At 52.4% G+C, this 26,151-nt stretch overlaps 1 protein-coding gene across 1 annotated transcript in view; it reads left to right on the top strand.

Moving 5' to 3' along the window:
* Nucleotides 1-26,151, top strand: part of CLYBL (citramalyl-CoA lyase) — a 173,427-nt gene that overhangs the window by 89,555 nt on the left and 57,721 nt on the right. Inside the window, exon 2 of the mRNA XM_056109702.1 lies at nucleotides 16,123-16,309. Within this exon, the coding sequence (XP_055965677.1) occupies nucleotides 16,123-16,309 (187 nt within the window). The remainder of the gene's footprint in view (nucleotides 1-16,122; nucleotides 16,310-26,151) is intronic.

The following is a 26,151-nucleotide window of genomic DNA, read 5'->3' as shown; positions in this document are numbered from 1 at the left end:
TGTGGTGGGTGGGGAGAGAGGTGAGGAAGGAAGGTACCGACCTCACCAAAGTCCACACAGTTTGACTACAAATGCAGAGCCGGAAGCTGGAATCGGACTCCGGAATAGCACGACAGGTAGGGCACTTGCCTTGTATGTTGCCCACCTCTCTGACGTCTTACCTGGGCCCCAGAGCACCACCAGGAGTAACTCCTGAGTGCAGAGCTAGGAGGAACCCCTGAGCGCTGCTAGGTGTGACCCAAAAAGCAAAAAAAAAAAAAAAAAAAAAGAAGAAGAAGTAGTAGTAGTAAACCAAGTGCCCCCCCCCATACTCCTGCCCTTGTATCTCCCTGTTCTAGCTCTTTGGACCCCATACAAGGGGGCTTCAGGGAGCACGGCCCCTCCTTTCTTTCCCCGACCATAGATACACAAAGTGTCCAGAGCTTTGAGTCCAGGTAGGTGCCCAGTTGATGTTTACTTCTGTGGGGGCACGAGCTGGTTTTTCTTTCTCCCCTTTGCGGGATGACGTTGGAAAGACACCTGCATCTCTTCCAGCCCGACCCTTGGAAGGGCTTCAGCATTTTAGGGCTGCATTGGGAAGGGTCAGGGTGTGGGGAACTCTCTTCGTTTTTTTTTTGTTTGTTTGTTTTGGTTTTTTGCTTCTGTGTTTTCAGAGAGAAATCGGTTTTCTGCGTATCTTTGAGCTCTGTCCACAGGAGGATTATGGCAGGAGTGCTACTGCTTTATGATTGTGCTTTTTTTTTTTGCTTTTTTTTGGGGGGGGTCACACCTGGCGGTGCGCAGGGGTTACTCCTGGCTCTGCACTCAGGAATTACTCCTGGCGGTGCTCAGGGGACCATATGGGATGCTGGGAATCGAACCCGGGTCAGCCGCGTGCAAGGCAAACGCCCTATCTGCTGTGCTATCTCTCCAGCCCCAATTGTGCTCTTTGAAGTGCCTTTTCACATAGAGTCAGTTGGGAACATGTCCCTCATCGTTGGGTGCCGTAAATATCGTGAGAGCCTGAAAACAGCTAGAATGAGGCTCTGGGTGCAGGCTAGTGCTGGCATGAAGGAGGTACGCGTGCTTCCTCCCTGCCCTCAGCCGCAGCTGGAGGGGTCAGACCCTGCAACCCCAGATGCTTACAGACAGACACAGTTTAACTGGCCCCATCACCACAGAAGCACGTGGTTCAGGGACCAGAGCAAGTACAGAGGGGCAGGCGCTTGGCTTGCACACGGCCAGCCTGGGTTCGATCCCCGGCATCCTGTATAGTTCCCCGAGCACCGCCAGGAATAACTCCTGAGTGCAGAGCCAGGCAGGACTAACCCCTAAGCATTGGGGGGTGTGACCCCCCAAACAAAACTAAAACAGAAGCACAGTCTTCAGCTGTGGGATTCTACTTGATCTTGTCACATGAAAACTTCCTTTTCCCTTTTTTGAGACCATACCTGGTGGTACTCAGGGATCATTTTGGCAGGGCTCAGGGAATCAATTGAACCCCGTCGGCTGTGCAAAGCAAGTGGTTTAACCTCTGAACCACTTTTCCCTAATTTATTATTTTTTAAATTTTTTATGTATTTATTTGGCTTGGGGGCCACACTCAGCAATGCTCAGGGCTGAGTCCTGAACTCTGCACTCAGGGGCTGTATGGGATGCCAGGGATCAAATCTAGATCAGCTACAAAGCAGACAAATTCCCTACCCACTGTACTAGTTCTCCAGTCCCTGTACCCTAACTAAAATTATTCTTCAGGGATGGAGAGAGAATACGGTGAGGAAGGTGCTTGCCTTGCATGCAGCCAACCCAGGTTTGATCCCTGATAATCCCATCTGGTTCCCGGATCCTGCCAGGCGTGATCTCTGAGCGCAGAGCCAGAAACTCTGAGCACCCCCAGATATGACCCCCGAAGCACTCCTCCTACCCCCCCCACACTGCCCATAAAAAAAAAAAACAACTTCTGACTCAGGCTAAACTGTGCTGGCAGCTGAGTGGTGCAGTCACCTCCTGGTGGGCCGGGATAGCACCTCTGAGCAGTCACCTCCTGGGTGGGGACAGAGCTTTTTGTTTTGTTTTGGTTTTTTTTTTGCTTTTTGGGTCACACCTGGGGATGCACAGGGATTATCCTGGCTCTGCACTCAGGAGTTACTCCTGGCGGTACTCAGGGGACCATATGGGATGCTGGGAATCGAACCGGGGTCAGCCGCGTGCAAGGCAAACGCCCTACCCGCTGTGCTATCTCTCCAGCCCCCAAGGGGACACAGTTTTTGAAGCCCAGTTCAGCAGAGCATAGAGCTGTGTGCCTGGAAATTGGGCTTCTTGGAAGTTCCCATTTCATCACTGCCGCGGGTATGGAGTTTGTTTCCTCTCATTGTACCGAAGTTCCTCTGTGCTAGCGCAGACAAAGTGCAGTATTCATCTACTAGGGCCACCGTTGGCAGTGCTCAGGGCTTACTCCTGACTCTGTGCTCAGGGGTCATTCCTGGTGGGGTTCAGGAGACCCTCAGGGGTGCCAAAAATTGAACCACAGTTGACTGTGTGCAAGGAAGGCAAGAAGAGTCTTTTTTATTTTTTGCTTTTTGGGTCACACCTGGCAATGCTCAGAGGTGACTCCTGGTTCTGCATTCATTCAGGAATTAACTCCTGGCAGTGCTCGGCGGACCCTATGAAATGCTGGGAATCGAACCCCCGTGAGCCACATGCAAGGCAAACACCCTACCTGCTGTGCTATCGCTCCAGCCCCGCAATCTTAACCCTGCACTATGCCTCTGGCTCCAGGTCAAGGCTTTTCTGGCGTGGAAAGTCTGTGGATACTGGGTGAGTGGCACTCACCATCCAGACAGACTCCAGGACCTTCTTGTATTTTATAAAAGAAATGTTTTTGCATGCGGGATCCCTCGCAGCAGAAATGTTCCAGCAGGCCTTTGAGGTGGGCTTTGCATCTGCAAGAGGAAGGCTTTGGAGGTGGACATAAAGCTGACAGGCCACCGGGCTGTGCTAAGAGCCCACAGCCCCAACGCTGCTTCCACGCCAGCTACACCCCCAACTATACCCCCAGCTATAGCTCAGCTTCCCCGAGGCTGAACGCTCCTCCCTGCATCCCTCATCAGGACCTGCCTTTGCTGTCCAGGGAAATCCTGAGCATCCTGTTGCTTCCCCAGAGGTAGTTCACGGCTGTGTGGAGCACCATGGAACAATCCAGTCGAGCAGACTAGGAAGCCACCGACAAGTGCAAATGCAGAGCCAGCTGGTGCGGCCGCTGGGCTGCTGTGGCCCCAGGGCAGAGGTGCCCATTCATTTGACATCTTGATTGACGGACAGATCGATTTGCTTGCTTGTTTGTTTGGGTCGCACCCAGCAGTACTCAGGGCTGACTCCTGACTCTCTTCTCAGGGGTCGCTTCTGCTGGTTCTGGGGGCCATCTGGGGTGCCAGGGATGGAGCCCCAGATCACCCCTGTGCCAGGCGGGCACCTTCCCCATTGGACTGTTGCTCCGGCCCCACTGACATCTTTATTTTCTGTGGGGCTGACAGCAGGAACTGAACAGGCATGCCACATGTGTTTCCGCCACATCTGGAGTGTGTGTGTATGTGTGTGTGTTGTGTGTGTGTGTGTGGAGAGCTGCCTGTGAAGGCACCCTGTTCCAGACCCACGTGTCGAATCATCAGAGGACAGGGAGAAAGGGTAGCGGGCAGGGCACTTGCTTGGCACACCACTGCCCCAGCTTGAATCCCCAGCCCCTTACGGTCTCCCAAACCCCACCAGGAATGATCCCAGGGTGCATAGCCTGGAGGAAGCCCTGAACACAGCTGAAGGTAGCCCAAAAATCAAAAAAGAAAAAGTAACATGTATCCCCAGGGTGGGGGATGGGGGGTGATGACAAGAGAGAACACGGCCTTAAGCTCTTCCCCTGAGCCAGGCTGACCCAGTTCAAGCCCAGGGATCTCTGAGCAGTGCCAGCCAGGGCGCACAACCGCCTCCCCCAACAAAATGAAACAAAATAACAGTAACAGAGCTGGAGTTACTGCCCAAAGGGCTGGGGCCCCTGGGCCACATGCTGGGGGCTGGGGTTTGATTTTCCTAGGGAGACACACCCCACAGTGCTGGGGGGGGGGGTCCTGCCCCTCCCCCGGCAAAAACACTACAGCATTGCTGGGCTGGGGAAGGGTTCCAGGGACTGGCAAGACAGAGAACACTGTGGAGCCCTGGGTTCAAGCCCCCTCGCTGCCTGGTCTCCAGCATTGCTGTTGGAGGGCAAGGGGGTGCACCCTCGGGACCCCCAGCCCTGAGCACTGAGCCATCCAGCCCAACGACCAAGCTGAGTATTTCTGGAAGTGGTCCGTGGCCCTCTGGGCTTAGGTGAGGAGGCCTCCAGATCACAACAGCAGTCGTAAAAGTCCCATTGTCCGACTTCCAGGGTGCAGGGTCTCTTCTCAGCACCTCTCAGCTGCTCTGGGAATTCAGGAGCACGGTGGCAGCAGGGCTGGGTGACCCAGCCCTGACCCGCTACCTCCTCTGGGTGACAGTCTTTCTCGTCGCCACACCTCCTTTCTGGAGAGAGGGGCGTGGCGGGGGGGGTGCCCCTGCTTCTCATGTCCCAACTCCCAAGTGTAGGGGACCACAATGTGTCACCATGCACAGGGATAGGGCCAGACTGCAAGCCAATGGGGCCCCCCATGAGAATCCCAGCTCTTAGGGAGTCCCCTTTTGACACCCCTCCCCACTTCACTCACGACAGGTCGGTGAAATCCTGGGAGAGCCGCGCGTGGGAAAGTTCCAGGCAAGGAGAGAAATGAGCTTCATGGTAATTGAGAATGAAGTTAAGGAGAAGATTTTATTATTAATCGAGGGCTTAATTGCCTCTGGGACGTGTTAAATAAATGCCTCGCGCCCGTACTCAGGGAGCGCTGTTCTGTTCGCGAGATGCCGGCGTGCTTTAATTAAGCCGTCCTGGGTATTCCCCGACTGAAATATTCGCCTCTGTCATCCCAGCTCCGCCGCTGGCACAACTCAATCCTGGCCCCGAGTTAAATTAAGCCTCCTCGGAAGAACCTGATCAATTGCTGGGCATTGATCGGCACCCTTTCTGGGGCGGTCTTGATGGCACTCCGTCAGGTTGATGGCACCCTGTGCTTGGTGGTCCGGCAGAAGAAATAGTTCCTGCATCTGCAGGGGACAGAGGGCAGGGGATGGTGGACGGCTCCCGGGAGAAGGTACCAGAGGAGGAACAGGTGGTAAGGCCCCCTGAAGCTGGCCAGGATGGGCCCAGCGCTAGGCGGGAGGGATCTGGTCAACACGCAGTGGGCCCTCGGGCTCACGTGCAGCCTCACGCTGACCCAGTGTGGGAAGCCAGTGGACACGGGATGGGGGTGGGGGGCCCACGAGCCAGCTGCTCTTCCGGCCAGCTGAACAGGGGCTGGGCATTTTAGATCCGTGGACAGCCCCCCCCCCCAAAACAGGCTGAGGACTGGGGGCGGGGCATGGGCGCCAGGCCCAGGGAACCGGGTCAAAGGGAGAGGGTCAGAAGGATGTCACTCATTTGTGGGCTCTAAAGAGCAAGGCAGTGACTGAGGCCCAGAGGGCATGAGAAGGGGGGCCTCAGTTGGAAGTTTGCCCCTGGGCGTAAGTAGGGAAGGGAACGGAAAGTGATGGAGGGAGATGCAGTCAGGAGCAGAGAGCGCCTGCACTGGGCAGCCAGCACAGGGCCAGGGCCCAGGACACCGGTGGAGGGAAGGGGACGCTGGCGAAGGGATGGGGGTCGGAGCATTGTGCCCCTGGACTCAGGCATGAGTCACTTTGTAGTCCACAGTGATTCAAGAAATGAGAGAGAGAGAGAGAGAGGGAGTGGGGGGAAGAGAAAGAGGGAGAAAGGAGAGAGAGGGAGAGCGAATGAGAGAGGGAAAGAGGAGAGATGAAGAGCAAGCAAGAGAGAGACGGAGAGAGGAGAAGGGGAGAAAGAGAGGGAGAGAGGAAAGAGGGAGAGGAGAGAGAGAGAGGGGTGCTAAGGAAATTGATTGCTTGGTGCCCCTCCTAGCAGGGAGCGAAGAGAACCCTGAGTCTTGCACAGAGGCAGAGGAGTCTGGCCCAACAGGAGGAAGACACAGCGGGGGTAGTGGAAGGGAGTCCCCACCCCCACTCCCCACCCCCCCCAGTCCTCCGCAGGAGAGTTGTACTGGGTCCAGGGAGTGTGTGTAGCAGGGCGGGTTCTGCTGAGCTAATGCCAGGATTTCATTTTTTCCCTTTGGGGGGGACAATGCTCTCGGGGAATCTGTGGTGCTGAGGATCAAACCAGGGTCGGCTGAGTGCAAGGCTAGTGCCTTAATCTCTGTACCAGCTGTACTCTGGGCTCCCTCCCAGCTCTGTGCTCAGGGCTCACTCCTGGCTCTTTGCTCAGGGATCACTCCTAGCTCTGTACTCCTGGCTGTGTGCTCAGGGCTCACTCTTGGCAGGGCTCTGGGGGGATTTGTGGTGCTGAGGATCAAACCAGGGTCGGCCGTGTGCAAGGCTAGTGCCCTAACCTCTGTACCAGCTCTTTGCCCCTGTGATTTCATTTAAGTTGTTGGTGATGCCCGGGGTCACTTTCTTTGGTGGGGAGGAGGTGGGGGGACCAGGTGGGTTAGTCCTGGTGGTGTTCAGGAGACCAGATGAGGCTTGGGGTCAAAGCAGGACCCCCCACATGCAAAAACGTGCCCCCAGAGACTTCGTTGAACTCTCACTGACCCTCATTGCATTCTTTTTTCCCCTTGAAATACAAAAATCATCTGAAATCACCAAAATCTTAACATGTACCGGCAACGTATGTGTGTGTGTGTGTCTGTATATATATGTGTATATATGTATTTGCATACATATATAGTGTGTATATGTGTGTGTGTGCAGGGTGCCTGGTTGTGGCTTGTGTGGGTACTGAGGTTTTAGACTCTCCTATGTTTTGTCTGTGCCTAGCTGGCTTCAGCCCCACTTTCTTTCGTCCTCAACCCCCCACCCGCTCCCACCCCGTCATTTGCGGGCACCGCTGTCTCTCTGTCTGGGCTGACCTTCCTGCATCTACTCTGGGGCGGTGTCGCGAGGGGCTACTGGCACATTGGTGATAGAGATCCGGGACTGGGCAGGCGGCTGGCCCGTGGCTTCTTCTCTGGGGCTGTGGCGCTTCAAGGCCTCTATGGTCCTCATGGTCTTCGGTACAGAGTGGCTGGATCAGAGGCAGGGAGCAAAGGGGTGTCTGTGTGTGTGTGTGTGTGTGTCTGTGTGTGTGTGTGTTTGTGCGTGTGCATGTGGGTGCATGTATGTGAGTGTGCGTGTGTATGTACGTGTGTGTGTGCCTGTGTGTATGTGTGTGCGTTGTGTGTCTGTGCTGGTGAGGTGCTGGGGGAGTGCGGACAATTGGGGTGTGTGAGGGAAAAGGGATCCAATACCAGAGTCCCGTCAGCCATCAGTCTGCTGGAGAGTAGGAACTGGGAGAGGAAATTCATTCTTGATCCAGATCAGAGTTGCCTCCTGGCTTAGCTCCCTTTGGTGGGTGGGGGAGGGAGGGAGAGAGAAAGGGAGAGGGAGAGAGGAGAGAGCGATGGGAAGGGAATGGTAGAAGACAGTGAAGCAAGAAAGCTGTTTCCTTCTTGCTTTGTCTTTTAATTAAGTGCCTGCCTTAAAGTAGCTTACCTGGGGAGTTCAAACTAGTGCAGGGATTAATCTTGGCTGATTAATCCCCATCACCCCATATGGTCCCTCAAGCACCACCAGGAGTGAGCCCTGAGCACCGCAAGGTGTGGTCCTAGCACCCACCCCCTCACCCCCAAATAAGTTTACCTTCAACCAATGACCAGATGGAGAAATGATTGGGGATCAGGTGGTAGAGGTGGTGATGATGGTGACGTAGCATTGAAGGTGGTGATGACTGTGGCAGTGATGGTGATGAGGGCAAGATGGTGGTGAAGGTGGTGATCATGGTGTCGGCATTGATAGTGATGGTGGTGGTATCGGCATTGACACGTCACACAGGGCCGTTCTCAGGGTACGGCTGAGGGGCATCTGTTTGCGGTTTTCAGGGCTGAGCTTTTGGTTTGGGTTTTGGTGTTTTTGGGGGGAGGGTTTGTTTTGAGACCACATCCGGTGATGCTCAGGGGTAACTGCAGGCTCTGCACTCAGGAGTTCCTTCTGGTGGTGCTCAGGGCACCATCTGGGATGCCATGGATCGAACCCAGGTCCAAGCGCTCAGTTCTGGAGACCTGCTTCTCAACCTCTAGGATACTTGTGTGGAGTGTGGGCGACCAACGTAGCGTTTAAATGTTGGGTTCTGATTCCCAGGGGCAGTTCCGGTCCTGACACGCATCCTTCTGTCAGGGTGGGTGCCTATCACCTTCCACTTCTGTCCATGCCGGCCTTACCCAGGAAGGAGCCTGCTGTCCCGGCCAAGCGTCCCTAAACGTCCCTACCCAGGCAGACATGGCACGCAGCGTACTTCCTTGAAATTCTTCTGAAATGCAACAGGAAGCCTCCTTTCCCGTTTTTATTAAAAAGGGGGAAATGATGGCAAAACTTCAACACACCCCAGTGTTATTTTAACATCTAATCTTACATCAGTTGCAGAGCGGTGTTTTCACTGAGAAATATTTCAGCCAAGAATCAAACCCAGAGAATTATGCGTGTCCCCAACCTTCTCTCTTTGCGGCCTTTGTTCCAGCACTGGGCAGAAAAGACCGTATTGAACTCTGAGCTGGCTTAAAAAAACAAACAGGGGCCCGAGAGCCTCAGCAACGCCTTTCATTTTATTTTACGGATTTAAGTAAATCTGGAAGAGTTGGGGGGGGGGCGGTGGCCCTGAGTGAAAAAACAAAAAACTTCTCAGTTCTTGCCTCTTCTAAGGCACCCAAGAAGTAGACACATGATACATTTCACTTTTTCTTCTTAACAAGCTGGGGTTTCTAAGGGAGCCTCTTTGCGTTCTATCGGGCTATTTGAATTTACACTAAGGCAAAAATTGGATTGGATGGTTGAATTTTAAAAACATCCGTTGTTTTCTTTTTCTTTCTCCTTCCTCCCCTCTCTGTTTATTTCGTTTGGGAGCTGGGAATTGCAGGGGGCGGTGGGGTGGGTACCTTCGGCTTTTTTGCCTTTTGCTTCTTCCTTTCCTTGGCTTTCATACTTTGCACTCAGCATTGATGGTGGACTCACTTTTTTGGGGTTTTGTGAGATTTGATTGTTCTTTTTTTTTTTTTTTTTTTTTTGCCTATGCCGTCTTTTCCTCCCGGTATTGTTGCTGGCCAGAATTAAAACACTACTGTGTTTTGAATCCCTGCAGGGCCATTTTCAGTATTTGGACCCATAAAGGGGCCCCAAGCAATAACTACCTGAATTGCTTTTAATTACACAATATAGCTGCATCATTTTACCTCGGATTCTGTTTGATTGGTGCTGCAAGGCAATTGTGACCGCGGATGATGGGATTAAGTGCCTCTTGAAGTGACTTTAGCTTCTTGGGGGAACAAAGGGAAGGAGGAGAACACTTAGTCCCTTTTTCGCTTGAGCTGCCTTTTTCTTCCCTTGCAGCATAAAGAAATACAATTAACAAACATTATCCCCAGAGGTAAATTGAAATGTACATGCGGACAAGAACCGCTCTTGATTGCAATTAGACATATATGATCCGAGGGATTCTGACCATTCATTAGCGCTAATTGTTTGAGAAACAAGCCCAGAACAAATGATTAAAACGTAGGCACCAGAACTGGGGTTATTAGCATGTGTGATAAAATGTGTGCTTTGCAGCTGTACCAATAAAACCGCTTTGAAAAGTGGTTCTGATTAGACAAATGCTTGGTTTGGCTCTGTGGTGAGTGCTGGGTGTTTGCTCAAGAACCGGTGGTGTTTATAACAAACAACTTCTATCTTTCTTTCTTAATTAGTGGGAATTGCTATGCAAATGTGGGTATTTAGTAACTTAATATCCCATCCATCGCTCTCGCCCTGCCTTGGGGTTTCTCCTGTCCTTCCAGATCACGCTGCTTTCGGGATCAGCCCAGTTCCGAGGTTTTGCTTCTGAGGCTTGGAGGTCACGGGAAGACTCCAGTGAGGCTTCTTAACGCTCCTTGGTCGGTCTGTTGACAGCCTCACTCCTCGCCTCGCCTAGTAGAGGGGACTTTTTTTTTTTTTTTGAGTGGTTCCATCTGCAGTGCAGGCATTGGGCTGCAGAGATGCAAAGCGGGCAACCTCAGCCCTCAGCTAACTTCTGCCTTCGGCTCAGGTCCCCTTAACCTAGCCAGGTGGGGTGAGGGGGACCAGCGCCCTTGGCTTAGTGAGTACAGGAGCTGGGAGTGGTTTTCCCCTGCGAGATGCCAGAGGCCATTTGGGGTGGGCAGAGATTCCTGATGTGTGAGAGATGGGGGAGTGGCGGGGGGGGGGGGGGGACACAAGGGGCATCTTGGAGCATGGAAGAGGGGAAGGGGAGGGGAACAGGGTGGGCAGTGGCCCCTGCGTGCTGAGGTCACCCGCAGTTTCCACGCTCCTGACTGGTAACTCGGGCTGCCTCTGTCCCATTTCCTCTCCCTCCCCATCCCCATGCCCACGCTCCTGCTTTTGCTTCTCAAAACTCCCAAGTCCAAGGAGGGCCCATTTGGAGACATCCAAGTTGACCAGAGAGGTAGTAACGGTTTATTAAAGCGCTTGCCTTGGACACAGCCCACTCAGGGTCCATCTCTGCCTCTGGACATGGTCTCCTGAGCACCACAGGGAGTGGTCCCTGGGCACAAGGCAGGAGTGAGGCCTGGGCACTGCCCAGAAACCAGAGAGGAGGGAGAGAGGAAGGAGGGAGGGGAAGAGAGGGGGGAAGAGGGAGGAAGGGGAGAGGTGGGGAGAGAAGGGAGGGGTTGTCTGTTTGGTGCCATGAGACAGTAGCAATTGCGTTAGGTGGGGTCACTTGAGGGCCTTGCGGTGACCTTCCGTCTTGCGTGGCATTAAACCAGGCCCACGGAAGACCCTTTGGAGTTGTGTCTGAGACCCTTGGCGCTGTGTCTGAGTCCAACCAGCCCGTGCCACTGAAAGACAGAATAAGCACAAGGGACCCTCAGGTGCGGGCGAGGGGATGGAGATAAAGGATGAAGAGGAAGGAAGCCCTCGGCCCTCCGAACCCGTGTCAGGGTCAGTGTGACACAGAATCCAGGCAGTCTTCGGCCCCCATGAAACGCGCGCCAGTTGTGGGAAATCTGGCCTGAAATAGAGATTTCAAGGAAGTTAGTGCCCGTAGCACAGCAGACTTAACTTTAAAAATAAAAACAACAGCAACAACAACAACAACAACAAAAAAACCTTTGGTAGAAAAAGCCTTCCTGGTCGCATCCATATGTTTCGTTTTTAATTCTCATCCACACTTAGCTCTGAATAATTAAGAAGGGGGAGGAAAAAGAAAGAGAGAAAACTCCCTGAATCTTACTGTGGGTCCCGCACAATCAGAGCCTCATCCATGTGACTTGTGATCACAGCTTGTCTTCACAGCTTTCGTGTGTGTGTTCTGGGTCTGGCAATTAGGCCCAGGCCGTGCGCTTCCTAAAAATTATTCCGCGCGCAAGAGAGAGAAATCAATATTAAATTTTTCCCAAGATCCACAAACCAGGAGCCTCGAAGGCCCGTGGCTTGCAAAATAGCCAAATTCTTAAGCTCTGGGATGTTTTGGCCTCGTTCTCACCGAGATTGACACTTAAAAGGGATTTTTGAGAATGTCTACAAAGGAGATTCTATTAACCCAGATCATTTTCATGACAGTTATTTAAAAAAAAAAAAAACAGGTTTTCTCAAAAATCACCATGCCGTTTTGTGGAGTAGGGGGTATTCCGCAGTCTCCCAGGCTGACGTTGATACCAAAGAAGCGGCCATGGGAGAGAGATGCACCCACTGACCCCTTTGAGCTTTCAAAGAACTCAGTCAGGCTCTAGTCACCTCTGCCGGGTGGACACACTCCTTTTCTGACCTGGGAAATCAAAGCGTTAAGGAAGAAATGGGTCTCTGTGACTTGCGTGCTCCTTTCTAAAGCGGGGTTTTTTTTTCTTTTTGGGTCACACCCGGCGATGCACAGGGGTTACTCCTGGCTCTGCACTCAGGAATTACTCCTGGCAGTGCTCAGGGGACCATATGGGATGCTGGGAATGGAACCAGGTTGGCCGCATGGCATGCAGGGCTATCACTGTGGCCCCTTCTGAAGCATTTAGAGTTGACGGGTACCCGCTCCCGTGGCTGTCTTCCTGGAGACAGGGATCTGAGAGTGGACCTGGAGGGCAGACTCTCTACCTCCCCTGAAGCTGCTTTGTGTTTCCAGGGACCAGAAATGGCTAACCCCTCTGTTCCTCCTCCTCACACCAAGAAGGTGAGGCGACCCTGAGCACCCAGTCATGGGCACTGACTGGGTGACCAGCCCTTCCACCCCAGATGGGGTGGTTTGTGTTTTGTTTGGTTTTTTTTTTTTGTAAAAAAAAATACCAAGTTCCCCAAGGCCCAGGGTGATAATAGAGCAGGGAGGGTACTTGCCTTGCATGCAGCTGACCGGGGTTCAATCCCCAGAACCCCATATGGCCCCCCGAGCCCTGAGCACAGCATACAGTGAGTCTCCAACCCCTGACTCCCCCTGGCCTTGCTCAGGTCCTGCTGTATCCCACGTCCAGGATTCACTTTTCTCCTCCCCCGCTTCCCCCCTCCCTCTCCAACACCCCTCCCCCCCCTCCAGACACCCACTTTCCCCTCTCAGGCCCCTGCTAGTCTGTGCAGCTGGCATCCCTCCTTCACTACCCACCCTCCCCATCCCCACTTTCATTTGGGACCTGCCAAGGTTGGCCCTGGGGCTGCGGACAGCTGCCAACACCGACCTGGGCACGGCTCACTCTTCGGTTGGTTTGTTTGGGGGCCACACCCAGCAATACTTGGGGGTTCCTCCTGGCTCTGCACTCAGGAATCACTCCTGGCCATACTCAGGTTTGGGATGCCAGGGATCGGACCCGGGTCGGCTGTGTGCAAGATGTGCTATCGCTCCGCCCCTCAGGTCACTGCCCACTCTTTGTAGTCACAGATATCCCTGGGGGCGGGGGCAGTGATGATCATTGGTGTACAGGGGTTTCCTGGAGTCTGGGGACTCAGGCTGACTGGGAAGGTCCTGTAATGGAGCCCCGTCCCCCATCCCTGGACTCAGCCCTCCCGTTGTTCGTCGATTTGCTCGAGCGGGCCCAGTAACGTCTCCATTGGAGACTTTGTTGTTACTGTGTTTGGCATATCGAATACGTCACGGGGAGCTTGCCAGGCTCTGCTGTGCGGGCGAGATACTCCCGGTAGCTTGCGGGGCTCTCCGAGAGGGGCGGAGGAATCGAACTCGGATCGGCCATGTTGGCTGCGTGCAAGGCAAACGCCCTACCGCTGTGCTATCGCTCCAGCCCTGGACTCAGCATTCACCGGATACACAATCCATGAGAATTGCGTTTTCTTCCAGATACTTGTGTTTGTGGGCTGGAGCGATAGCACAGAGGGTAGGACGTTTGCCTTGCAGACCCGGGTTTGATTCCTCCGCCCCTCTCGGAGAGCCCGGCAAGCTACCGAGAGTATCTGGCCCACACGGCAAAGCCTGGCAAGCTCCCCATGGCGTATTTGATATGCCAAACAACAAGTCTCACAATTTGTTGTGAGACATTACTGGTGCCTGCTCGAGCAAATCGATGAACAGTGGGAGGACCATGCTACAGTGTTACTTGTGTTTGTGCACTGGTGGCATCCACGAGGCCTGATTTGGCCACTCACTTCTGTTTCATTGTGGTCAGCTGTATAAAGGACAGGGAGAAGCAGCACAGCGGGCACCCAAACCCTGGCATCGGCACCACGTAGGGTCCCCTGGGCAGCACCAGGCGTCACTCCTGAGCACTGAGCACCGCCAAGTGTGGCCCCCTTCCCCCCCCCCCAATAAAAAACAGACCAGAAAGATGATGTTGTCTCTGGCTCCACAGCAGATCCTTAGTGGGAGCTGGGCCGGAATATGCCGGAGAGTGTTTGAAAATGACACTTGAGTGGTTTGTAATGGGAGACAGCCGGTTTGGAAAGCAGCGTGATGGTTTTGCAAGAGTTGAAGGCAGAGTTGCCCCCCTCCCCTCCCCGGCACCCCTCTTGCCGGAACTCAGGTCCCGGGTCACAGGCAGTGGTTATGGGCCCCTGCCAGGGGAGGTTTGGTTCGGAAACTGCTTTGTGGACCTGGGGCCACGTGTCTCTCGGACACAAAGGGGCTTGAGTCGGAACAGTTTCAGGAGCCCTTGTTGTTTGGGCTGGAGAGAACGGCCCAGAGAGCTGGGGCAGACTTGGCATGTAGGATAACAGGGGGAACAGGGGTCGGGATGGACCCCTATCGCTGTAGGTTTCCTGAGTGCAATCGAGAACCCCCGCCTCCCAGCACAGACCCAGGGCATGGCCCCCAAACAAAAACCAAAAAGAAACCCTGGTATAGACATCTGAGGGAGTAGGGCTCAGCCTCAGGCAGGGGCAGGAGGGGGGGAGAGAGAGAGAGAGAGAGAGAGAGAGAGAGAGAGAGAGAGAGAGAGAGAGAGAAGGAGAGGGGGGGAGAGAGAAAAAGAAGGAGAGAGAAGGGAGGGAGAGAGGGGGGAGAGCAGAGAGGGAGGGAGAGAGAGAGCAGGAAGGATGGTGTTTGGTGATTGGGAGAACCGAAGACCTTTTTTTTTTTAATTTTTTGTCTTTGGGTCACAGCCAGTGATGCACAGGGGTCACTCCTAGCTTTGCACTCAGGAATTACTCCTGGCAGTGCTCAAGGGACCATATGGGATGCTGGGGATCCAATTCAGGTCAGCCACGTGCAAGGCAAATGCCCTTCCTACTATACTGTCTCCCCCAACAAATCTTTTTAAGGTACTCAGGTATTTAGATATATAAAATAGGCATACAGATTGCGGCTGGAGCGACAGCACAGTGGGTAGGGCGTTTGCCTTGCACGTGGCCAACCTGGGTTCTATTCCTCTGCCCCTCTCAGCCCAGCAAGCTACCGAGAGTATCCTACCTGCACGGTAGAGCCTGGCAAGCTCCCCGTGGCATATATTCAATATGCCAAAAGTTACTGGTGCCTGCTCGAGCAAATTGATGAACAACGGGAGAATAGTGCTACAGTGCTACAGGTACAAATTGGATCTGTTTGTATAGAGCCTAGTTTGGATAAAAACCTAAAAAAATAAGCTCTTCCCAAATAGCACAGCAGTAGGGCGTTTGCCGTGCATGAAGCGAGCCCGGCCAAGCCGGGTTCGAATTCTCTGCCCCTCTCGGAGAACCTGGCAAGCTACCGAGAGTATTCAATATGCCAAACACAGTAACAAGAAGTCTTACAATGGAGACGTTACTAGGCCCACTCGAGCAAATAGATGAACAACGGGAGGACAGTGTTTTTTTTTGGGGGGGGGGAGTTGCCACACCCACCAGTGCTCAGGGCTTACTCCTGATGCTGCACTCAGGAATTTCTCCTAGTAAAGCTCAGGGAACCATACGGGGTGCTGAGGATCGAACCCTGGTTGGTCACATGCAAGGTAAATGCCCTACCCACTGTACCATATTACCCCAGCCCTAAATCAGACACTTTCTGGTAATCATAAAGGTATTTTTAGGGGAGTGGAGCAGTAGCACAGCAGGGAGGGCATTTGCCTTGCATGCAGCCGACCCGGGTTTGATTCCCAGCATCCCATGTGGTCCTCTGAGCACCACCAGGGGTAATTCCTGCGTGCAGAACCAGGAGTAACCCCTGTGCACCACCGGGTGTGACCCAAAAAAGCAAAAAAATATTGTATTTTTAGGGGCCAGAGAGATAGCCCAGGGGTTAGGATGCTTCCTTCATGTGGCTGATCCAGGTTTGATCCCTGTCCGGCCAGGAGGGATCCCTGAGCACAGAGTCAGGAGTAGCCACTGGGTGTGGCAAAACCAGAACAGAGCAACCCCCCCCCCCCCACCCACCACACACACACACACTCCCCCAGAACGCCTATTCAGGGGTCAGAGAGGTGACTCAAAGGGCCGAATGACATGCTTTGCAGGGGGGAACCCCAGGGCCAATCTCCCACCCCTGGCCTGACCACCAGCGATCGTGACCCGCCCCACCAAGCCCTGGGACTGATGACCATTCTGTCCCCGCAGGAGCTCCTCTCCCGCCACCAGGGTGGCCAGCTTCAGCACCAGCGCCGTGGACCCCCACGGCTACACACCCCGGAGAGCGGTGCTGTACGTGCCCGGCGACGACGAGAAGAAGATCCGCAAGATCCCCAGCCTGCAGGTGGACTGTGCGGTGCTGGACTGCGAGGACGGCGTGGCCCTGAACAGAAAGGTGGGCGCAGGCCGAGGCGGGGGGTGGGGTGGGGTGGGGGGAGGGGAGGGGCACGGGTTTGGCTCCTGTTGGACGGGGCTCGGTCTCTGGACAGCTCTTCTGGGCACCCCGGGGAGATGGCCAGTGTGATTCAGGTGGCCACACAGGGAATGTTGAATGCAGGCAAGCCACCGCTGTTTATCCCCAGGGCCACCGGGGCCAGGCTTTGCAGGCCATCCGCATGTACCCTTGTCTATGTACGCAGACTGCACAGTCATTCTAGAAAACACCGCTATCAGCAGAAATCAACCTGCAGGCTATAATTTTTTTTTTCTTTTTGGGTCACACTCGGCAATGCACAGAGGTTACTCCTGGCTCATGCACTCAGGAGTTATTCCTGGTGGTGCTCAGGGCACCATTTGGGATGCTGGGAATCGAACCCAGGTCAGCCACGTGCAAGGCAAACGCCCTACCCGCTGTGCTATTGCCTCAGCCCCTGTAAGCAGAAAGGTTTTTATTGCCCAAAGTGGCTCAGAAGAGAGGGCTGGAGCAAATAGCACAGCGGGTAGGGCGTCTGCCTTGCACGCGGCCGACCGGGGTTCGATTCCCAGCATCCCATATGGTCCCCTGAGCACGCCCAGGAGTGATTCCTGAGTGCAGAGCCAGGAGTAACCCCTGTGCATCGCCAGGTTTGACCCAAAAAGAAAAAAAAAAAATTGGCTCAGAAGAGCCAGGTCCAAGCCCCAGGAGGGACGGCCATGCTCACCACCTGCCCAGACGCCTCTGCTCTTGATCTCAGGAGCCTTGTGAATGGGTCTCTTCTCTCCAAGGGCTGAACGGAATTCAGCCTCTGAGAGTGATAAAATTGTGGCTTTCTGTCGAGGCTGTGGGCATTGATAGAACCAAATATTTCTGGTCCAGCTAGACGACTTAACCCAAGAATTAATGTATCCCTTGGGGCTGGAGCGATAGTACAGCGGGCAGGGCGTTTGCCCGGCGTCGAATCCCAGCATCCCATATGGTCCCCCGAGCATCACCGGAGCAATTCCTGAGTGCATGAGCCAGGAATTGCTGGGTGTGACCCAAAAAGCAAAAAAAAAAAATGTATCTGGGTGAAGAGAGAGTGCAGTGGGTGGGGTACTTGAACACGCCTGACCTGAGTGTGTCCCTGGCACGAGTGATCTGTGAAAGGGCAGGGCCAGGAGTAAGGCCTGAGCACCACCGGGTGTGGCCCCCAAACAGATCAAAGCAGGGAAATTGGGTGTATTGTTCTCTGACCAACCTCTGAGAAGTTCATTTATTCTTTTGGCTAGCAGTGGCCTCACTGTGGCTTTACAGGGTCAGATCCAAAAGGCAGAAGTGGGGCCCGGAGAGAGGACAGTGGGTCAGGCGCTGGCCTTGCGTGCAGCCAACTCAGAACGATCCCTGGCATCCCTATTGGTTCCCTCAGGAGTAATTCCTGGGCATTGCTGGGTATAGCCCCCAAACAGGAAAAAAAAGCAAAAACAAAAGACAGGGAGTGGGGTGTCTGTTTCATAGGTTTGCTGAGGTTTATTTTCCGTAAACAAAATGTGGTCTTGTTTGCTAATTAAATGAAATATAGTCATCACTAAGTCATTCAGTTGTGCTCTGGGGTGGGGGTGGGGTGTTGTTTTGTTTCTGGACTGCACCCAGCGGAGCTCGATCCCAGGGTGCTCAAGATCAACCCTTTGGCAGAGCACGTGCTCCAGCCCTTTGAACCATCTCCTCACCCACAGTCAAAGTTTTCGTTCGATTGTTTTTAGGCGCTCGGGGCTTCCTGTGACTTTGTGCTAAGAGATCGCTCCTGGATACTCCTTGCTTTAAATCAGGGAAATCTGTAGGCGCACCGCCAGGGCTGTGATTACCGCACAGGTGCAAGTCCCTGAGGTCCGAGCACACGCATCTTCGCTCACTTGCCCTTTCCGTTGTATTTGGTTTGGTTTTTGTTTTGTTTGGGGGCCACAGGTGGCTATCCTCAGTACTTCACTCTATGCTCTGTGCTCAGGGATCATTCCTGGCGGGCTAAGGGGACCACATGGGGTGCCAGGGATCGAATCTGGGTCTGCCACATGCAAGGCAAGTACCCTCCCCACTGTACTATCGCACCAGTCCCCTGGCTTTGCTTTTATTTCGTATGCATTCTCGTGGGGGCACACACACACACACACACACACACACACACACAAACACATACACACACACAGAGTGCAGGGACACTCATCCCCTCATGCATTCACCTACTCAGACACGACTCTCTTGGGCTAAAATGGACAACCTCTTTACTGTCACTTGGTGGAAATGAATTAGCAGAAGAGAAAGGGGTTTTCTCCCTGCAGGGAGGAGTGGAGCTAACGGAAGGAGCTGATTAAGCCCCGAAACTCCTTCAATAAGTGTGTGAAATTTGGATGAGGAGAGGCCTGGCCCCGGGTCCTGCCTTTATTAAAAGACTTGGGAGTGCTGGGGCGATTTCTTCAATGGAAACTGAAGGCTGAGATCTTTTTTATTTTTCCCTCTTTTCTTTTTCTTTTTCTTTTTTTTGGGAGCAGTCTGGAAAGCCAAACTGTGCTTTGGAACTCAGTACGTTCTTTTTGATTCTTGAGGGCTCTGATAAAAAAAAAAAAAACCACCTTTGCATGTTCTCAGAAAAAATAGTGAAGAGTTCTCAGTCTCTTATAAGTCCTTCATCCTCTTCCGTCATCTTTCCCCTTGCACCTTGCATGGAGTAATTGTTAAAAAAAAAAAAATCCCCCAGACCAACCCCCTCTCCCGAAGCCTCCTCCTGCCCTATTGCTTCACTCGGCCAGCCTGGGGTCTTCTTACGTGGGATGTGTGCAGGTACGTTTATTAGGGCCTGATCACCAATACTTTTCCTTTCATGTGCTCAATGGAATCTCCCTGCAAAGGTATGCAGGCTTCAAATTGTTGGGTATTTCTTTCCCTGCCGTTCCTAGCATACTAATTAAGCAAGACTTGAGTGTGAGCCGTAAAGTGGTAAACCCGGCGTCTTGGAAACATAGGCCGAGGCAAGAGGACAGATCTTTGAACAGGTCAAAGTTAAGATGAAAAAAAGAAGAGTCAGGTAAGGTCCTGAAATGTGATCAAGAGGGTCCCCGAAGCCATTCACTTTGAAGTGAATGAAGAGAGAGCTTGGGGATTCGTGATGTTCACTGGACATCACTGTTACAGATTTAGCTACCCAAACCCCCATTTTTTGGGGGGTTTCATTTTGTGGTTTTGACTTTGGGGCCACACCTGGTGGGACTCTAGGTCACTCCCGGTGGGGTTTGGGGAACCCTATTCAGTGCAGTGTGGAGATAGGCACCATGTGGAAGGCAGCTGCCTGAACCTTTGTCCTATTTCTCTGGTCCCTAAAATCTGATTCCCACAAAGTCAACCCAAGATGATCCAGGCTTTCAGTCTATGACAGAAAACCAGGCCACAGGCCACCCTAGAGGTGCATCTGGGGTCTCTGGCGGGGGGAATGCTTGAAACCACTGAAGCACAGGCTCTTTTGGGGGGTCTCTCAATGGCCCGGATTCAGAGCAGAGTACTCAGGACCACAGTCAATAATAAAATAGCAGGTGAGTGTGTGTATGTGTGTTGTTTACAAGTTACTCCTGGCTCTGCACTCAGGAATTATTCCTGGTATTTGGAGGACCGTCTGGAGTACTAAGGATCAAACTCAGTTCGGCTGAATGCAAGGCAAACACCCCACTTCCTGTACTATCTCTCCAGCCCAGTAGTGGGTATAATTTAAGGAGTAATTTCATATTCTGATAGGATATACATCTACTCTGTATTTTTTTGGGGAAGATGGGAAGTCTGAGGTCCCTCCTGGGGATACACAGCCAAGCAAGCCAGCAGTTCACAGGTATCTGCTTCTGTAATTGTTTATTTGGGGATGGGGGAGGCCATATCTGCCCATGCTCAGGACTGAGCCGTGGCAGTACTCGGGATCCTATGTGACTCCGAGGATGACACACACCCGGGTGGGCTGCCTGCAATGCAAATGTCTTCGTTGCCTTCTTGCTCCAGGAAGTAGTTCAATGAGAGGGCCAGAGGAGGCAGTGAGCTGGGGACCACCCAGGACACTCCTATGGTGCTTAGGCAACATCCAGAGCTGGACCCAAAGATGCTCAAGAGACCACATGGTGCTGGGTGTTGAACCAGGTTTGTCCCAGGCACTCTCCCCCCAGCTCCTCCCTGCCACCAGACCTGCTCGGGGCAGCAAAGTGGGGGCGGGGCCTTACGTCGGATTCCAGACCTGCTGTATAAGGTTGGAGAATATGGGGGAATGGGAGGTGTAATTTAAAATGATTTCTTTTTGGCCTTCCGTCCCCCTTGCCTTCACCACTCTGACATTCCCCCGACGGGCGCTGCACACACACCTGCTTGCTCTCACCTTTCCTGGCTGAGGGGCCACCCAGCGGGCCACAGGGCTCACTGGAGGCTACTACCCTTGAGAGCTGGCTCTTGCACACCCGCTCAGGCAAGGCCGGTGCCTTCATCCCTGCGCTCTCTCCAGCTCCTCCACCTTGTGCCTACAAAAAGCTTCCTCCTATGGATCCTCCCAGGATGGGAGAAGCATGCTGGAAGCAGACTATAGACCAAACATGATTGCCACTCAATGCCTCTTTTGCAAACCACAACACCCAAAAGGAGAGAGAGAACAAAAGGGTATGCCCTGCCACAGAGGCAGGGTGGGATGGGGGGGATGAGGGGTGGGAGGGATACTGGGACCCATGGTGGTGGGAAATGGGCACTGGTGGAGGGATGGGTATTTGATCATTGTATAATTGAAACCCAAGCACAAAAATTTGTAAGTCTACAACTGTACCTCATGGTGTTTCACTAATAAAAATTAAATTGAAAAAAAAAAAAGCTTCCTCCTAGAGCTGCAGATGGCCAGACGCCCAAGGCAAGGCAACGTAGAGAAAGGGGGCAAGGACCAAGGAGTGGGGGAAAGCTGTCCTCAGGAGGCCGTGGGGGCACAGGGAGCCTGACTCGCTGGGCAGACATGGGGCTTCAGGGATACGAGGGCCTGGTCTGCCCTGACCAGGGCACTCGTAGGCGGGCTCAGCTGGAAGCTGTAACTGGGCTCTTTTGCATTTCCCCTGGAGTGTATTTCTGCTCTGCAGGTTGAGGCGGGGACCTACATGGTCACGCCTGCAGGTCAGAAGGGTGACAGACATGGTCACATCTCCTTCCTGGCCCCCTGGACTTCATTCAGCCCTTGGTCCTGCAGAGCCAGCTCCAGGCCTCACCCATTCCTCCTGTGCTCAGCTCTTCCTAAGTGGCAGCCCTGGAGCTGTTCATGGTGCTGAAGGCATGAGCCGCCTGCCAGAGTCCTTGGTGATTCCTCCTGCCGCTGCCTTCCGGGTGCTCCGTAAGGATGGATGGACTCCTTCTGGTTCCTGCAGCTCTCTGAGCATGATGAGCCCTGATCAGCCCGAGGGCTTAGAGGAGGGTGGCACTCAAGAGCTTAAGCGGCACACACATTGCTGCCGAGCAGGGAAGGGTCACGGTCACTACACCTGCTAATGAGGGTAAGAACCAGGCGTCATTGGCTTGATTGTCGCTCCAACAAGTAAAGTCCAAGCAGAAGGGAACCACAGCTCGCTCTCGTGGGGGGCTGTGGTGGGGGCAGTGGGCATCCTGAGAGCCAGGCCATGCGGCGGGTGCATGTTCAGAGGAGGGGCCCCAGCTGGGGAGGTGGTTCAGTGCTAGAGCACGTGCCTGGCCTGCGTGAGGCACCACCCTGGGTATTAAAGAGCAGTCGTGGATGACCCTCTTCTCTCTCCTAGCAGTCATCCCCTGTCATGGGGAGGGGGGAGGAACGAACCCCCGTCAGCTTCCCCAAGAAACTGTAGGGACCACTGCTGTTTGGTTCATCAACAGAGGACGTGCCACAGACATTGGGTGGATAAACTCGTTGCATGTTTACTAGACCGATACCTTCTATCATGCATTGTGATTTCAGCAAAGGACTACCGGAAATCTACTAAGATCTGGTGGTGGGGGAAATCGAAGAACCATGCATTGGGAATTACACTTCCTTTGAAGTTAATATTTGCCAGACCCTTGTGAAGTTTGGAGTTCATCCTAATTTTGGGTGTGGGGGAATTATTTGGGGGGCACACCTGGCAGTGCTCAGGGCTCACTCCTGGCTCTGTGCCCAGGTCTCACTCATGACATTGTTCAGGGGATCATATGTGGTGCCAGGGATCAAACGGGTTGGCCACATGCGAGGCAAATGCCTTAATACCTGTATTCTCTCCAGCATTCATTTTATTTTTATTCATTTAAACTTTATAGATGTATTTTGATCTTACAGATGCATCTAAACACATAAAATAAAACACAGAGGGGGCTAGAGAGATAATCCAGTAGGTAGGGCACTCATCTTGCACATAGTTAACTGGGGTTTGATCCCCACACCACAGAAGGTCCCCTGAGTCCTACCCGAGTGATCCCTGAGCACCATTGGGAGTTGGCCCCAAACTACAAAAAAACTAACAAACAGAAGCCCGCAGGATTAAGGTTGATTTGGGCACCTTATTTTTTTTTATTATTTATATTTTTTAATTTTTGGTCACACCTGGCGATGCACAGGGGTTACTCCTGGCTCTGCACTCAGGAGTTACTCCTAGCGGTGCTCAGAGGACCATATGGGATGCTGGAAATCGAACCCGGGTCGGCCGCGTGCAAGGCAAACACCCTACCCGCTGTGCTATCTCTCCAGCCTGATTTGGGCACTTTAAATTCCTAAATATGTATGTGACTGAACTCATGCTACATATTAGGTTTGGGATTTTATAACTCCACAGGTAGATCTCTCAGAAGAGGAAAAGAACAGCTTGTTTTTTCTTGGGATGGGGGGAATATACCCAGAGATGCTCAGTGATTGCTCCTGGCCCTGTGCTCAGGGGACCCTATGGGATGTCAGGGATTGACCCAGGCTGGCCGAGTACAAGGCAAGCACCCTCCCAGTGTACTACAACTCTGGCCCCCCCGAACATCTTTTTTTTTTTTTTTGCTTTTTGGGTCACACCCAGCGATGCACAGGGGTTACTCCTGGCTCTGTACTCAGGAGTTACTCAGTGGACCATATGGGATGCTGGGAATCGAACCCGGGTTGGCCACATGCAAGGCAAATGCCCTACCCGTTGTGCTATCTCTCCAGCCCCCAAACATCTTTTTGCAGGTGTGCGGGTTCTTGGGGGTAATGGCGCTTGTGGTGCCAGTTCCGGCCTATTGCATCACCTTTCTCCTTTCGGAACTGAGATTATTGGCTGTTGCTTGCTTCGAATCACAAAGCATGTTTTTGTTCTCTCTGGTTGTGGAGATCTCCAGTGCCGCTGCGTTCACTCCTCTGCAGGCTGCGTGCATTTTTCAAGCAGCAGCTCTGCAGCTGAGCTTTTGGAGGACAGGGCCTATTTTGACAGCTTCCCTTAGTCCCTGTATCACCACGCTCCCTCTCTGCCAATCTGTTTCGCATGGTTCTGTGGCCATGTGTAGCGCGCCTGTGCGACTTGCAAACACCCGTACGTTATTACAATAATAATTGGGTTTTGATGCAACTGGAACTCCGTGTGACCAAGCTGCCAGCATTTCCTTTTGGCCACCAGCACTAGGCAGGAAAATTATAGTCTAACTGTCTTCCTGTTTATTGATAAACAAAGTGGCCATCATCGGCAATGGAGCCTGATTAGCAGTTTGCACCCTTGGTGAAAGGATAAACAGAACCCTACTGTTTTCCGTGTTTCGCTGCAATTTGCATCTTTAAAGAGGTTGGACAGCCCTGAGATTCATGTTCAACTTCCGAGTGCCTGGATCGTCTTTGATCTGTTACTTGTCAGCAGCCTTGTTTTGCTCCCCTTGGTCCCGAGACGGTCTTGGCCGGCACCTCCTGGTTCCCATCTGGCTTCTACCCTGGAGTAGGACAGGGTGCAGGGAATCACCTGTCTGCGCTATTACCCGGCACCCTCACATTCCGCATTCCCAGAATGCCTCAGGCCAGCTCGGCTCTGCCCTCCTACAGAGGGTGATCTGGGAATGAAAAGTCAAAAAACAAAGGGAGTCTGCTTACTGCTGGCTCGGTCTCTGGCCCACAGAATCATTTCTGGGCCCCTTCCCTTCAGTTATTTCCAGCCCCCCTCCAGACGACCTTCCCCTCCAAAAAGTGAAATACGGTCTCAACCTGTTCCCTTAAAATACGGTACCAGGGTTCTATTCTGAAACGTGTATCAGTCTCTTAAAGTAGATAAACCCACCAAACCGTTGACTCCCCTGATACTTATTTTCAAATCAAAGAAAGATCATTTTAACTTGGATTTGCATGATGAAGAAAGGGGCATTAATTCATGTAAACATGGATTAATCTGTTTAAATAAACTTTCCTCATAATCCTTACCATATGTAAACAACATTTGTTCTGCCTTAGAGATACTGAATGATTGGGCCCACGAGACCCCGTTATCCACTGAACAGTTTCCTTTTATAACTTCAAAAGGCCTGTTATAGATTTATTGGAGGGTGTTGGGTGCTCAGCGTAGCTCGACAGAAATTGGACCTCAGCAATTTTCACTGATGCCAGTTGGGCTTAAATTAGATTTTATAGGCGTTGTAGAAGTCTATTTGGTAGCTAACAAGTGGGATTTTTTAAATCCTGGAAAACCTAATCCTATTATATAAAACAGGCAGCTGAATTAACATTGCCCAGGAAGGTTCTCCTCATGGATTAGCATTTTTTGACAATAACAAAGAAAATCATTGAATTCTATGGGGATATTACATGCTTTTCTCAAAAGTCAGACCAGTGAATTGCGAACAGGCAGCAAGATAAATGACCAAACATGCTATTGAGTACTTGAATTCTTTCTTTTTGAGGGGAAAAAAAAACACAAAGGTTAAGAAGTGATACCAAGTGTGGCCTTCTCTATAATACCGACGGTGTTCCCAAGTACGAAACGTGCCCACTTCAGTGAGACATAATTGTAGCAATAATTTATAATTTTTGGTTTCCTTGTGGGGGACCCAGAGGAGGAAAAAAATCACTGGGCCCCTAAGTCTGTGAATTAAAACACAAATTTAACTGTGGAATAAATGTCTGCTGCTGTGAGAGCATTAATACTTTCCATTATTGCTAGAACCCAGAATCTTAGAATTTTAGATCTAGGAAGGACTTTGACATTTATTACTTAATTTTTTTTTCTTTTTGGATCACACCTGGCGATGCACAGGGATTACTCCTGGCGGTGCTCAGGTGACCATATGGGATGCTGGGAATCGAACCTGGGTCAGTCACATGCAAGGCAAAGGCCTTACCCGCTGTGCTATCGCTCCAGCCCCCTACTTAATAAAATTTTTATGGCAACTGGAGAGGTAGTACAGTGGGTAGGGCACTTTCCTTGCACATGGCCAATCTGGTTTCTTTCCCTGGCACTCCAAGTCCCACCAGAGTGATCCCTGAGCACAAAGCCAGGAATAAGCCCTGAGCACAGCTCAGGGTTTTTGCAAAAAGCAGAAACAAACAAAACACCAAAAACAGAACTACCTTTTTTGTGGGGCTCAGAATCTCTTCCAGCACTTCTCACATATTTTCTACCTCTGAACCACACCCTCAGGCATTTATTTTTATAATTCTATTTCCAGTTTTACTTTTAAGCACACACAAAAAAGCCTGTGTGTGTGTGTGTGTGTGTCATGTCCCTCTGTGCCCCCCATCCCTCCCCCACCCCATATACACACATCACACATCCACTTACAAGTGTTTGGGTTGGCCTTTTTATTTTTAAAGAACCTTTCTTCATTCTTAGCCGTTGGTTTTGGCTTGCCGGTAA

This window comes from Sorex fumeus, unplaced genomic scaffold (assembly GCF_029834395.1).
Source record: "Sorex fumeus unplaced genomic scaffold, SorFum_2.1 ptg000008l, whole genome shotgun sequence".
NCBI classification, from domain to species: Eukaryota; Metazoa; Chordata; class Mammalia; order Eulipotyphla; family Soricidae; genus Sorex; species Sorex fumeus.
The sequence above is the reverse complement of the archived record's forward strand: the minus strand, read 5'-3'. Positions and strand labels throughout refer to the sequence as shown.